The sequence below is a fragment of the Terrapene carolina genome, unplaced genomic scaffold (assembly GCF_002925995.2).
Source record: "Terrapene carolina triunguis isolate 2854851 unplaced genomic scaffold, T_m_triunguis-2.0 Scaffold42, whole genome shotgun sequence".
Classification (NCBI taxonomy): Eukaryota; Metazoa; Chordata; order Testudines; family Emydidae; genus Terrapene; species Terrapene triunguis.
In genome coordinates this window covers 71,416,140-71,430,582 of record NW_020664393.1, presented here as the reverse complement: position 1 = coordinate 71,430,582, position 14,443 = coordinate 71,416,140, and the positions used below count along the sequence as shown (strand labels likewise).

At 46.5% G+C, this 14,443-nt stretch overlaps 1 protein-coding gene across 2 annotated transcripts in view; it reads right to left on the bottom strand.

The window, feature by feature from the left end:
* Window positions 1-14,443, bottom strand: part of LOC112117705 (24-hydroxycholesterol 7-alpha-hydroxylase-like) — a 48,486-nt gene that overhangs the window by 31,802 nt on the left and 2,241 nt on the right. Inside the window, exon 3 of one of the 2 annotated variants that reach the window (XM_024215747.1) lies at window positions 73-118. The exons of the other annotated variant lie outside the window; for it this stretch is intronic. Coding sequence (XP_024071515.1) covers window positions 73-118 — 46 coding nt within the window. The remainder of the gene's footprint in view (window positions 1-72; window positions 119-14,443) is intronic. 2 annotated transcript variants of the gene reach the window in all.

Genomic DNA, 14,443 nt, shown 5'->3' with positions numbered 1-14,443 from the left:
TGTAATCCATGCTATTTTTACACAGATACCTACGTGCATTATTTCCATGGTTAGAAACATTATTTCACTTACTATGTCATTTCTGCTTCCCAAGCCCCTGTTCTGATTGTCATAATGCCTAATGAGGAATCAGATAAAATTATGAAGGTTAGTGCCAACAATATCCTCATTAGTTAAGCTGTCAGAACAGTCGCATAATTCAACAGCCTTTTAGATTTCTGGATTCCAAGACTAGGTACACAAAAGCCTGTTCCCACTCAACCGACGCTGTTACCTTTAGATCCTTCCATAAAGACTTGGCAAAGCTGTTGATATATTCAGAAATGTCATTGGTCAGAATATGTGGTATTTGGCTTCCCTCAGTTTCTTCATACAATTCAAATCCACAAATCGGGGAATAACTGTCCAGATGTAATGTGATTTCCCATGACTACAAATTTTTTTAGTTTTCTCAATTTTTCTTTTTTACATATCTCATTTACCTATTTTTTTTACCCCAGTAGTATAAAGAAGTCTGTTTCAATCCATATAATTTTGTCTATCAAGCTCCCAGCAATCCTCGTAAATCTGCTGTGTACTTCTATTTTCAAGATTCCCTTTTACTATTGCCCAAAAGGTTAGATCTAATAGTTTCATCCTTAGATTTATATGGTGCTTCTCCAGTGGCTATTTGCAGCACACACACTAATACTGGTAGCATTGTGCCACATGCCAATCACAGAGCTTGGGCTTGTAGCAGTTCCCAAGTCTACATGTTCCCAGTGTTCTACCAGTGTTCCCTCTAATTTTTCCCACACATGTGCGGAATGAATTTTGTTATGTGCACCAATACAGAGGTGATGTAGAATATCTGGGCTGGAAGGGACCTCAGGGGGGTCATCTAGTCCAACCCCCTGCTCAAAGCAGGACCAATCCCCAACTAAATCATCCCAGCCAGGGCTTTGTCAAGCCTGACCTTAAAAACCTCTAAGGAAGGAGATTCCACCACCTTCCTAGGTAACCCATTCCAGTGCTTCACCACCCTCCTAGTGAAAAAGTTTTTCCTGCTATCCAACCTAAACCTCCCCCACTGCAACTTGAGACCATTGCTCCTTGTTTTCTCATCTGGTACCACTGAGAACAGTCTAGATCCATCCTCTTTGGAACTCCCCTTCAGGTAGTTGAAAGCAGCTATCAAATCCCCCCCATTCTTCTCAGACTCTTCTGTGTGACACATCACCTCCATATTGGTGCACGTAACAAAATTCATGTGGTGGGGGTGGGGCTGAGGGGTTTGGAGTGTAGGAGTGGGCTCAGGGCTGGGGCAGAGGGTTGGGGTGCAGGGGGGTGAGGGTTCTGGCTGGGGGTGCAGGTTCTGGGGTGAGGCCGAGGATGAGGGGCTCAGGGTTGGGGCAGAGGTTTGGGGTGCAGGAGGGGGTGAGGGCTCCAGCTGGGGGTGCTGGCTTTGAATGTGGGCTGGGGAGGAGGCGTTTGGGGTGCAGGCTGCCGTAGGGCTACAGTGGGGAGAGAGGACTCCCCCAGCTCTCTTTCCCCGCAGCAGCACCTGGGCTGGGGGGGGGAGAGGCACCTCTCCCCGCCATGGCAGATCCAGGCCGGGCTGGGGCCTGGGAGGGGCGCTTTTCCTCCATCCGTGGCAGGTCCATCCGCGGTCTGAGCCACTGGTGATGGTCTGCGGCTTCGGGCTCCCAGGGGAACGCAGCTGTGGACTCCTTTCCGTACACACCCCAGTCACTGGCAGGCAACCGGTGGCTGCTGCCTGCCAGTGATTGAGGGCGGGGGTGGAGAGAGGAGCCCTCAGACGGCCGGCTGAGAGGAGCGAGTGGGTGGAGGGGGGGTCCTGGGCCGGCAGGCCTAGAAGAGTGCAGGGGAGGGGCCAGAGAGTAGAGGAGCCAACGCTAGTGAAATGGAGCGCCGGGCCGGGCCAGCGGGGACCCTGCTGAGCGCGGGCCTGCCGCCATTATAAACCCAGTACTGTCCGGGCTGGGCTGAGTTGGGGCTGGGGAAGGGGCGCTGCGGCAGGTCCGGGGTTGGGGGAGAGGCTTCTCTCCCTGCCGCAGCCGTGAGTGCCTGAGCGGCGCTTCCTAGGCTGCTGCGCGGCCGCACAGCTTAGAGGGAACTTAGATCTACACTGCAAATGAAACACCCGCTGCTGGCCTGTGTCAGCTGACTCAGGGTCGTGGGTCTCAGGCTATAGGACTGTACAGTGGCCATGTAGATGTTCAGCCTCAGGCTGGTGCCTGAGCTCTCGTCCCTATCTGGGGGTGGGTCTCAGAGCCCAGTCCCCAACCCAAGCCCAAATGTCTACATGGCAATAAAAGTTCTGTAGTCTGAGCTAGCTGACATGGGCCAGCATATCGTAAGAGTTGTTTCTGAGTCTGAACCAAAAGCTTGGCATCCATAGTTTAAAACTGGTCTTATCCATGCTCTATACATCATCATCAATACCTTCCTATCTGCACGCCATTTGTAGGGTTGCCAGCTTTCTAATTGCACAAAATCGAACACCCTAGCCCCGCCCCTTCCCCAAGGCCCCGCCCCCTGCTCACTACATTTCCCCTCCCTTGGTGGCTCGCTCTCCCCCACCCTCACTCACTTTCATTGGGCTGGGGTAGGGGGTTGGGGTGTGGGAGGGGTGAGGGCTCTAACTGGGGGTGTGGGCTCTGGGGTGGGGCCAGAAATGAGGGGTTCAGGGTGCGGGAGGAGGCTCCGGGCCGGGGCAGGGAGTTGGGGTGGGGGAAGGGGGGAGGGTGAGGGCTATGGCTGGGGGTGCAGGCTCTGGGGTGGGGCCAGGGATGAGGGGTTTGGGGTGCAGTATGGGGCTCCAGGCTGGGGGGTAGGGCCAAGGGATTCGGAATGTGGGAGGGAGCTGTGGGTTGAGGCAGGGAGTTGGGATATGGGAGGGGGTACTGGCTCTGGGCTGGGGCCAGGAATGAGAGGTTTGGGGTGCAGGAGGGGGCTCTGGGTTTGGGTGGGGCTCAGGGCTCGGGCAAGGGGTTGGGGCGCAGGCTTACCTCAGGCGACTCCCAGTCAGTGGTGCAGCGGGGCTAAGGCAGGTTCCCTGCCTGTCCTGGCTCCACAGTGTGCCCCAGAAGTGGCCAGCAGCACAAGGTCCGGCTCCCCAGCTCCCATTGGCCACAGTTCTTGGCCAATGGTAGTGCTGAGCCGGTGCTTGGGGCAGTGCGCGGAGCCCCATGGTGTCCCCCGCACCCTCTGCCTAGGAGCCAGACCTGCTGGCTGCTTCCGGGGCGCAGCACGGTACCAGGACAGGTAGGGACTCGCTGCACCACTGACCGGACTTTTAACGGCCCAGTCGGTGGTGCTGACCGGAGCTGCCAGGGTCCTTTTTCGACCGGGCATTCCAGTCTAAAATCAGACACCTAGCAACGCTAGCCATTTGTTGTCACTTGTACAGTCACTACATAAGTGTTTGTTGCTTTTTACATAAGTATTCATCACATTAATCTTGAAAAGGCCCCGATTAACTTTTCAAAAATTCCAGGTCGGAAATCTTTTTTGTGTTTTTGACATTTCCTTGGCCTTGGTACTTTTACTTTTACTTCCCATTCCATCTTCTTTTTGAATTTCACAAATCCAAAACAGAAAAGGATCCATCCACTGAATTAAATCTAGTAGATGCTCCTGCATTCCATATTACCAGGTTATGCATATTAACAAATTGTTCTAGCATTTACAATTTAGGTCAGTTTTCTTTCCCATAGATCATTATGAATATTAAAGTCTCTGCAAATTATGAATTTTTTTACATTAGCTAGCTTTTCTAAATCTAAAATAAACTAATTGTATATGGATTATAAACATTATAAACACATATATCAGACTTTTTGTTCTGTATGGGAATCTCAATAGCATTGTATTCAAAACTTAGTTTCTGCACATCCATATTGATATATCTAAGACCCTCTTTTATAAATATACAGACCACTCCTACTCTGGCAGCCTCTTGATCCCTCTGGAGTATATCATATCCCCATAGACTGAAAACAAGTTTACTTGTTAGCCATGGTTCTTGCACATATATTATATCAGGCTTTTTTCCCATTTCAAAGATAGCTTTCTTAAATCCCTGTCCATGCATTATTAAACTACACCTCTACCCCAATATAACACTGTCCTCAGGAGCCAAAAAATCTTACCATGTTATAGGTGAAACCGCGTTATATTGAACTTGCTTTGATCCGCGGAGTGCGCAGCCCCGCCCCCCCGGAGCACTGCTTTACCGCGTTATATCCGAATTCGTGTTCTATCGGGTCGCGTTATATCAGGGTAGAGGTGTATTTGCACCTCAGCTAAGGATTCTTAAGACCATGTTATTTAAGCTGTATTATTGCCTTCATTTAAAAATCACACGAATGTGGTCTATTGAGAGGTTCTCTATCTTCAGATATTTTTCTGCTGCTTTTGCTATGATTTTAATTTTTTCATTTCCCCCCCCCCTCCCCCCGATCTGCAAGGTGCAGTTAAATACTTCTGTAATGAATGCTATAAACTTCTCTATACCTATAAGCAATACATGATCTCCCATTCCACTCATGTTCTGCTGCCCCGTACATCTTTTCTCTTACTTGAATATTTTTCTTTTTCTATTTGCTGCAGTGGGTACCTTTTGCTGCATTTAGGTTCTGTGCTCTCTACACAGTTGTAATAGGAGTGATTTCCTCCACATTTACTGCACCTCATTGTTCCCTTACAATTCACTGCCACACGTCCAAACCTTGGACAATTATAGCACATCATGGGATGGGGGGACAGGGGGACACCTATGATTTAACCCAACAAGACTGACACCCAATTTGGATCCTATTCAGAAGTGTCTCACCTATAAGTGTTATACCTCCAGCCATAGATGGCCAGTTTTCTCCCTCTCTTGTACTAAAGTAGTCATTTTAAAAACAATACTTTATCTTCACCTATACTCTTTTTGATATCAGCCTGAGACAATTCTAGCAGCACTTCATACATAACCCCTGATGCTTCTGTCATGAATTTAGGCAGTTGACAAATAACTTTCAGTTTCCTTAAGGTTACTGTTTAAAGTTTTTCATCTTGCTCCATATGTCTACATTCTTATCAATAGATCTCCAACCTGCATGCTTTAAGCTCTTTGTACGTCACGAACATTTGCTTTATCCTTGCCGCCATTTTCAGAGTGTCAACGTCTCCTGTGTTCACATCTCCTGACACTCATTCAGGCCTGCAGACAGCAGTTCTGGCCACAGCAGCGGTGGCAGCTGGGGGCCCCCGGGCCCTTTTAAATCACCAGGCCCCTGGGCAATTGCCCTCTTCTGCCCCACTTCCCCCCCCCCCCCGTCAGCAGACCTACACTCATTTGACAATTAAGAAATGTTGACTTTTTTCCTGTTTTTGTTTTTCATTTCTATGGATTCCTTCATCTTCAGATCCTGATATATCTAGTCTTTTTTCTTGTTCCTGATCTGAAACCATTCCTCATCCCCTGCTGCTTCTCCTTTATTGTCCAAGGCAACTCCCACCCTCCACCCCTGCCGTCAGTTTCAATGTTCAGCCACCAGGGCTTCATCTGCCATTAGGCTCTATCAATCCCTGGTTCCCCTCTAGATTCAGCATCTAAGGTTAATTGGCCCCTCCTGGCCCACAATAACTCATTCAAGATTTGCGTGGGATGGGCACTCCCTCACAAGGACACATCTCCTACCTAAAACATCAGTTGGCAAAGAGATGGGTTTATCTCAAATAACAGACCCTGCACAGAAGTTAGGTCCAGACTTCAAGTGGATGTTAAGAGCAAAAAGGAGTGATACATAAGGGTGTGTTAACAGAACCATAAAATAGACAGTAAAGTAGATTCTTTTGTAATCACTGTAAAATCTTCCTCCTGGAAACCTTAAGAAAAACATTTATAGTTGAGAAATGTATTATAGAAAACCTTTATTTCTTAAATGTGGAGATGGAATGCCCTTGTGAAACGCTTACTAAATGCAAATCTTCTAATGTAATTTCCTAATATAATTGCTACCATTGTAAATGGTAAAATGCTTGATGGACCATCATGGAATCTAATGTACTTGATAAATTAATTACTAATTAAGAGCCCATTTAAATAGAGTGTACTTATATTATTGGGGAATTAATTATTTAGCTATTTAGCAAACTTATGCAGCTACTCACCCAACTCAGGAAGACAAGAATAATCTCTACAAAATTGTTATGAAGAATCAAACAATTATTTAATAACAATTTTAAGCAAAAAAACTCTCTTTAAAAATTATTGCCTTCTAAAAAGATTGCTTTGAGAATTAAAGCATTTATGTAAAGAGCAGGAGTGTTTGGACTTTTTGAAAACAGAATTTCATTTCCTGTTTAACTCTAATAAAACTGAAAAAATATCTCAGAAAATAGACTGAATAAAAAGAATTTAAAAACTTTAAAAGTTTTCTGATACTTTCCTGCCACAGAAGAACAAAAACATTTAGAAGTGTGTTGCACGTTCATTAATCAGACGCAATTTCAGGAGCTGAAGATACCACCAAAAAAGCGTGGAGTCAAGGAAAGGATGACAGCAGCCAAATTTGAATCTAAACAAGTCTGAAAGAGGTGTTTTCCTATAATTTCATGAAAATAGGAAGGAGAAGAGTATAAAATTCTGAAGTGAGCACTGTTCACTCACTCTCTGCTACTATGCTGAAGCATTCCTCAACTCATCCAGTCCCTCCACAAGCAAGAGGCCACAGACAACTAAGAAAAAGCAGAAAACTATATCACACAGTATATAGCAAAGAAAGGCTACCTTCCAACCCAAAGACAATCACAGATGAGGTGAAAGAAGCCAAAAACACTGCCAAGGGATTAGATTAGAAAACTCTTGTAATGATTTTATTTGGATATTGAAATGATATTGTAATCTAAAATATTGACAGCTTCTCCTGTTAATCACCAAATGGTTAGACCATGTATTCCTGGAGAGGAGACAGAGTAAACAGAGAAATAGTGAGTTTAATTGGATTTAAGATATTTGCTAAATGGCCTGTCTTAAGAGAACGCCTTAAATGTCTTCTTCTTAGCAACTGATTTAAACAACTTTGATAGGAGTTAGTTAAGAGTGCTTACTCTGCCTTTTTATAAACTAGTTTAGGTTATCTTTCATCATAGGCGCCGACTCCATGGGTGCTCCAGCCCTGGAGCACCCACAGGGAAAAATTGGTGGGTGCTCTGCACCCACCGGCAGCCAAGTTCCACTCCTTGCCCCCCGCCCCAGCTCACCTCACCTCCACCTCCCCCCCTGAGCGCACCGCATCCCTGCTTCTCCGCCTACCTCCCAGTGCTTGTCGCCACAAAACAGCTGTTTCACGGCATAACAAGCTCCGGGAGGGAGGGGGGAGGAGTGTGAATGCAGCACGCTCAGGGGAGGGGGCAGGGAAGAGGCGGGGCTGGGATTTGGGGAAGGGGTTGGAATAGGGGCGGGGCAGGGTGGAGTCAGGGCAGGGCCGGGTGCAGAGAGGTGGTCAAGCGGCCAGCAGAAGTCGGTGCCTATGTCTTTGACAACCTGACAGGATCCATCTGCCTTAAAATTTTGTCCATCCATAAACAGCTTGTAGTTTCCTATGAGATACTAAGACCGGACTCACAATAAGACGACCTGGGCCTCAATTTACCAAGAGCAAAATGCTCACCAGAGGTGGGCTCACCCTGAAAAGTGTAATCTCTGTTAAAAACTCTCCACAGAGGCATAAAGAAGAGATTGCAACGGAAGTAGCCAGTTTATCATTTGTGTTCTGTCGTTTCTGTTTTGTTTAATGTTTTCTTTTCCTTTCTTTAATAATAAAATAATCACACTTATGAATGATGGCTAATTTGCTTGGTTTTTATTGTCCCCTAAAGTATGTAAAAGAACCCCTGTAACTAAGAGTGGAGTCACATCCCTGAATTGTCAGTGAGAGAGAGAATTAGTAAGACTGGCCAACCATTTCTTGTTTCTCTAGACTAAATATTTTTGGTAATTTTGGGGATAAAATTACTTGATGCCCACCACAATTAAAAATTGTCACTTGTCTCCCACAAAAGGGAGAAAGAGCAAAAGTTACTCCCCATTTTCTGACCAGCTCTAATATCTATAAGAAATTAGCGGCAGGACAAGCTACCTCCAGGCCACCCTATGGATGAGAAGATAGTTAAGTCTTCAGGCTTAGTCAGCCCTTTTTTCTCTTGTGAGAATTCAGCTAAAGCTGATGTCTACCTGTCCACAAAAACCTGGATAGGGCCACCAACTCACTTCAGATAAGCAACCAAACAGCCATCTACTGGCAGGGACGGATTTACACCTTACACGCCCCTAGGCACAGCATCTTCAGTCTCCCCCTTGCCTCTCCAGGTGGGCCATGCCTGGAGCCCCCACGTTCCCATGTGGCCCTGTGACTCCAGCAGCCCTGTGTGGCCCACTTGGCCTCCAAGAAGGCTGCTGTGACTTTTCACTTGAGGAAAAATCCACCCACCACCTGCCTGCTAGCTGTTCGCCGCCACCCACCAGACCAGTCAGCTTCAGCCAGCTCAGGCTGTTCTGGTGCCACAGCGGCCTCTGGTAGGCAAAAGGCAGAACTGCAGCACATTTTCTGCAGAAAAAAAATTCAAGGATTCTGTGCATGCTGCAAACGTCACCTAACAGGAGTGGGCACAACGTGAGACAAGCGGTGTGTGGGGCGTCTTGGCAGGGGACAGAGCAGATCAGGGCTACCTCCCTCAAGGTGAACTTTGGGCAGGAGGAGTGTAGCAGAAAAAAAATCATGACACCATATTGATGATGAAAACATTTTTGCACCGATTCTTTCTCTCCTGTGGTGTCCAGTGGTCTCCCCCCTTTTCCTGCCGCTGCTGGCTGAAACAAGAGCCTGTTGCAAGCAATGACAGTAGCAGCAGCAAAAGGGAGGAGCCCGCTGGGTGCTGAAGGAGAGTCCTAACATTGAAATGGGAGCTTGACCACTTCTGGTGATGAACCAGTGCTCCCCAAACCCCATTGAAATCACCGCAACACACTCCTGACTCAGACGTTGTAAATCGTCACTAGGCATGCGCCACGGGGGCGGTGAAGAAGAATGCGCCATGGCTGCAATAGATTGTCTTTGTTCACATCATACTCGTGAGTGACACACACACAAATATATAAAAATATGTGGGCTTGCTACTTTGGTGGGGCAGTGCCCCAACCCCCTCTCCACAAGAGCTGCCACTGGTTCTTTTTCAGTAAACCATATGCTTTCCGTCTGAACGTCTTTTATTTTAATGTAAGGAAAACAACAAACCAAGAAGGAACAAAAATAAAGTCTCCATGAGTCTGAGTGGTGGCTGGCAATTGAACTGAGGGACCTCCATAGCTAAAACTTGGACCTACTACAGTTTGAGCAAACAAAACATGCCTTGTAGGTTGGGCCCATAATAGACTCACATCCTCTATTGATTGGGTGAAGGATGGAGCATGTACTTCACACTGAACAGTAAATTACAAGAGCACAGTGTGTGTGTCTCCTTTATAATCTGGTTCAGAAACTCTGAGGACAAAATGGTTCCTTTCAATGAACACAAGCAAAAGTCTTAGAAAGCAAAGGCATAACAGTTACATCTGTTCATACACCACAATCTCTTGGCAGCATGTCCAGTTTTAAAGTTTCAGGATTATTGTATAAAAGGGTTTGGCAGATGTACAGTCTGTAACTAGATTTTACAGAATTTTCCATTTCAGGATACCTCGCTGATTAGGGTGGGGAAAAGATCATTTTTATGATTAAAATGATGGTGTTGACCTTGATAGTTGAATTAGTTGGACTATATAGTTAGCGTGCTGCCAAACAAACTTTGTTTCATCAAATACCATACTGGTGCTTTTACCCTTTACCCCTATGCTGCTTATCTAATCTAAGGGTGACATCCCGGTCCCATTGAGGTCAATGATAAAACTCCTGCCTCTGTGTCTCCCAGCCTGGATTTTCTCATTTGTCTCTGCATTTTTGGGTCTCGATCCATCCATTAGAGTCAATGGGAAAGACTCCTGTTGACTTCCCTGGCCCATTGACTTCCATGGGCTTTGGATCAGGCCCTTAGATTGTAAATTATTAAAGAGAGGGGCGGTGTTTAATCTGCATGCCTTTTAGGGCATCCAGAGCATGTTGCTGACACTTGTTATAATCATCCGTGACTTGCCGAGATTGCAATGTTATGTATTACAATGGCAACACGCGCTGGGCATTAGCAGGAATAGTTACATTGGATCACCCTCCTTCCTGATCATAACACCTCTGCTCTAGACCTTTTGGTAAATGTGAACCATAGGGGGAGGGAGGCTGAGGTAGCCTCTCGTTCTTTTAAAATTTCAGAAAAGGTACAAAGGGTGACTTCCCCTAGTCCCATTTAGGTCAATGGTAAAACTCCCATTGACTTCAATGAAGCCAGGTGTTCACCCAGAATCCCTCTGTGATAGGGTTCAGGGGCCCTAGTGGACAAGGGGTTAACTTTGGCTCCCTTGCCCTTCCTCTGACACAGATTTCCATGGGTACGGTTGTAAGAGAATGACCAGTGAATAAGAAACCACTACATAAAAGCTCTGATTCGCTCTCCCATTTCCCATAGCTATGTCCTTTACAAATGAGATCCATAGTCACCAGACATTGCTAGGGACAATCCTAAACAAACTGCAGCTCTGGTGGCACCTGCGTCTGAGCTGCCAAAAGAAGGCTTGTGTTATGCAAAGATGTTTGGCTGACTAAGCTGGGTAATGAACAGACAGATCACCTGAGCTGCCTGGAATGAGACAGGGCCTCTGTGGGCTTAAGTGCAATTTATGAGCTCTCTAGGCCTTGTGCTGGTCTGGGTGATGCACCATGAATGAGGTATTCCAGTGCAGCCTAGCCAAACCATTTTGCATATGTAATTTCTTTTCTCTTTAAACACTGCAAAATTCCCTTTAACTGCCTCTCCCCGCCCCATATATTTAGAAGATGTTACGTTTCTATGGTTAAGCACTTGAGTCATGAAGTGCTAAAGTTAAGATTGCATGTGCAACCATAGCTGTGTTATCCTGGACATCTGCTCTGCAATTAGAACTAGTACAAAAAAATTCCATCAACAACTTTTTTTTCATGGAAAATTGGATTTTGACTAAACAAAGTTTTTCAGACGTGTCTGTTTTCCTATTTAAAAAAACCAAAGACCTCCACCAGCAATAACCCCAGAAACCCAGAAGCCAAAAATTTTCAGCTGAAACATTTTCAGTTTTTAGCTGAAAATGTTTTGGTTTGGGGTGAAAATCTTCAATTGTTGGTAGCTGAAAACAGAACAGTTTTCAGTCTGGGGTTTCTTACTGTTTGACAAAAAGTCAAAATTTCCTGCAAGGAAAAAAAAATTCCAACAAGTCCTAACTGCAACACAGTCTTTAATTACCTAACCCCATGCTATCCCTCACAATAACATACCATTTTTCTATGAACTGATTATATGTGTCTTATTGTTACATGGCTGAGTCAGAGCTCTGCAAGGGCTCTTGTGTCACTGGCTGCGGATATTGTATTTAAATACTTGTTAATAATAGCATTGAGATGTAACAGCTTATTTCAACCACCCCCTTAAACATCCTCAAAGGTGTGACCTTCCTTCACTATATTAGAAAGGCTTAATTACAGAGCTTGCTCAGACACTTTGAAGATAGGAAGTGCTTGTTAATTTGACTTGTGCTACAAATCAATGCAGAAAGATGAGCATTTAGACAACATTAAGGTTGTAAGATCAAGCACACAAAAGTTAACACCATGATTGCTAGGATGACCCTAAGGGTATGTCTACACTACAGGATTAATCCGAATTTAGATAATTCGAATTTGGGAAACAGGTTGTATAAATTCGATTGTGCGCGGCCACACTAAGCACCTTAATTCGGTTTTTAACCACATTAATTCGGTGGTGTGCGGCCACACTACCCCATTAACTTAAACACAGTAATTCGGTGGTGTGCGGCCACACTAACCCTAATTCGAATTAACAAAATCGATTTAGGCTCTACTCCGTTCGTCGAGGTGGAGTACAGAAATCGATTTAAAGGGCCTTTTAATTCGAATTAACTGGCTCTGTAGTGTGGACGGGTGAAGGGTTAATTCGGATTAACGCTGCTAAATCCGAATTAATCCCGTAGTGTAGACCAGGCCTAAGTAGAACATGTGCAGCTTCCTCTCCAGCCACTGGTTTCACCTTGCACAGGATACAAGCTCTCCTGGCTTAGCTGCAGAACTGTATGCAGTGTTGTTGTAGTCATGTTGGTCCCAGGATATTAGCGAGACAAGGTCTGTGTGAGGTAATATCTTTTAATGGTGTGATGGGGTGTCCACCCCACACAAGATCTGAAGGGGTTAAGGTGGCTAGGTAGGCCAATTAATTGCCCAGGCTGCACCTGGAAGAGAAGCCAGGGAGCAGGGATTAATCATATGTGACTCAGGTAGACAGGAACAGAGAGGGCCTGTATAAAGCCCAGGAGCTGAGAGCAGAAAGGAACTGTAGGGCAGTAGACTGTAGTCATTCTCAGTAAGAAGGGACGTCTGTTTGGTATTATAGAGGCAGGTAGCCTACAGTTTACTCTCCGGGAGGAAGGAGTTGTGCAGCTGGCAAACCCAGAGAGGGAGGTGAGCCAGAAGGTACAAAACACTTTCAAAAGATGCGCCTGTGGCTTAAATTCATAACTTTGTGAGACACTAAGGGCTTGTCTACACTGGCACTTTACAGTGCTGCAACTTTCTCGCTCAGGGGTATGAAAAAACACCCCCCTGAGCGCTGTAAGTTTCAGTGCTATAAAGCACCAGTGTAAACAGTGCTCCAGCGCTGGGAGCTACGCCCCTCGTGGAGGTGGTTGCACTGCGATCACACAAGCCGCAGCAGCGCTTTAGCGCTGCCTGTGTAGATTAGCCCTAAAAATCATGGTCTTCATAAAGGCACTGGATTTATGGCTTATTACAACAATCAGTAGCCAATTGACCTTCCTTTTTGTCCTATGACTACAGGGTGTTAATGAGCCACTCCACCTTGAATGGTCCCTTAGATTAGAACATGTGCTAACTACTTGTGCTAAACTATCTGTTTGATCTTGTGTTTAGCTGTGATGCTATTAGTACCTTCCCCTGGCAAGGATGTTGGCCAAGGGAGTTCTCTGAGACTGTGGGGCCTATTTCTGTTCCCCTCTCTGCTCAGGTATCCGGGCAGAGTTCCTCTGGGCCATGTCTGCTGGCTCTCTTGACAGCTTTGAGGAGCAGTGGGTGCTGTCTGAGGTTCTCTGCAGTGTCCCTTTCAGGTTCCTTATTTTTGACTCTTTGATCCTCACACCTGCCCTTGTTTTTTCTTCTGTTGTCCCCTGTATCTATTTGAGTCCCGGACTAAGTGGCTCCTCTCCTTAGGCTGGGCAAGGGGCCGTTAGCCATGGGGGATGGGATAGGGTGGGCTTGTATCCACCCACTTCTCAGAATCCAACAGGACAGGAAGAATAGCTCTGTGTAGTTTGGAAGCTTATGTCTCTCACCAACAGAAGTTGGACCAATATAAGATATTACCTCACCCACCTTGTCTCTGCAGAAATTGTACATTCTTTAAACCAGTGTGAACCTAATAATGCATTTAAAGGTTCTGACCTAGACAGGTCTAAATGGCCTGGAACTTGCCTACCAGAGACTGTATGTCTTCCTATGCCACACTGCCACAGCTATGATAATAGAATATCAGGGTTGGAAGGGACCTCAGAAGGTCATCTAGTCCAACCCCCTGCTCAAAGCAGGACCAATCCCCAGACAGATTTTTGCCCCAGATCCCTAAATGGCCCCCTTAAGGATTGAACTCACAAGCCAATGCGCAAACCACTGAGCTATCCCTCCCCCCAAAACTTTTAGTGAAGTTACCAGGGGAATGCACTCCCTACCATTATAAAAGAGGGGGGATAGTGGCGGGGCACTCAGGACTCTGGAACTTGCTCTCTCTCCCTTGATCTGAAATAGCCTGATTAAGTTGGTGATCTTCCAGGCATGCTGCAATAGACATCTGTTTGATAAGGTTTCTGGAGAGGGCTGAGGGATACTTCCCAGAATGATGAAGACATAGGCGCCCACTTCCTCTCCATGTGCGGCGGTGGAGGGGGGGACAACCCCTTCCTCCAAGCCCCCAGGGCTGCCTAGCCTTTTCCTACCCCCCGCCCCGAGCCCACCCTGTCCCCACTCCTCCCTCTCCCTCCCAATGCCTCCTGCACACCGCAGAACAGCTGTTCTGTGGCATGCAGGGAGTGCTGGGAGGGAGGGGGAGGAGTTGGTCGGCGAGGCCACTGGTGGGCAGGAAGCACTTTTGGGGGGGGGGGGGGGAGCTTGGCTGCCTGTGGTTGCTAAGCACCCACTAATTTTTTTCCATGGGTGCTCCAGCCCTGGAGCATCCATTGAGTCAG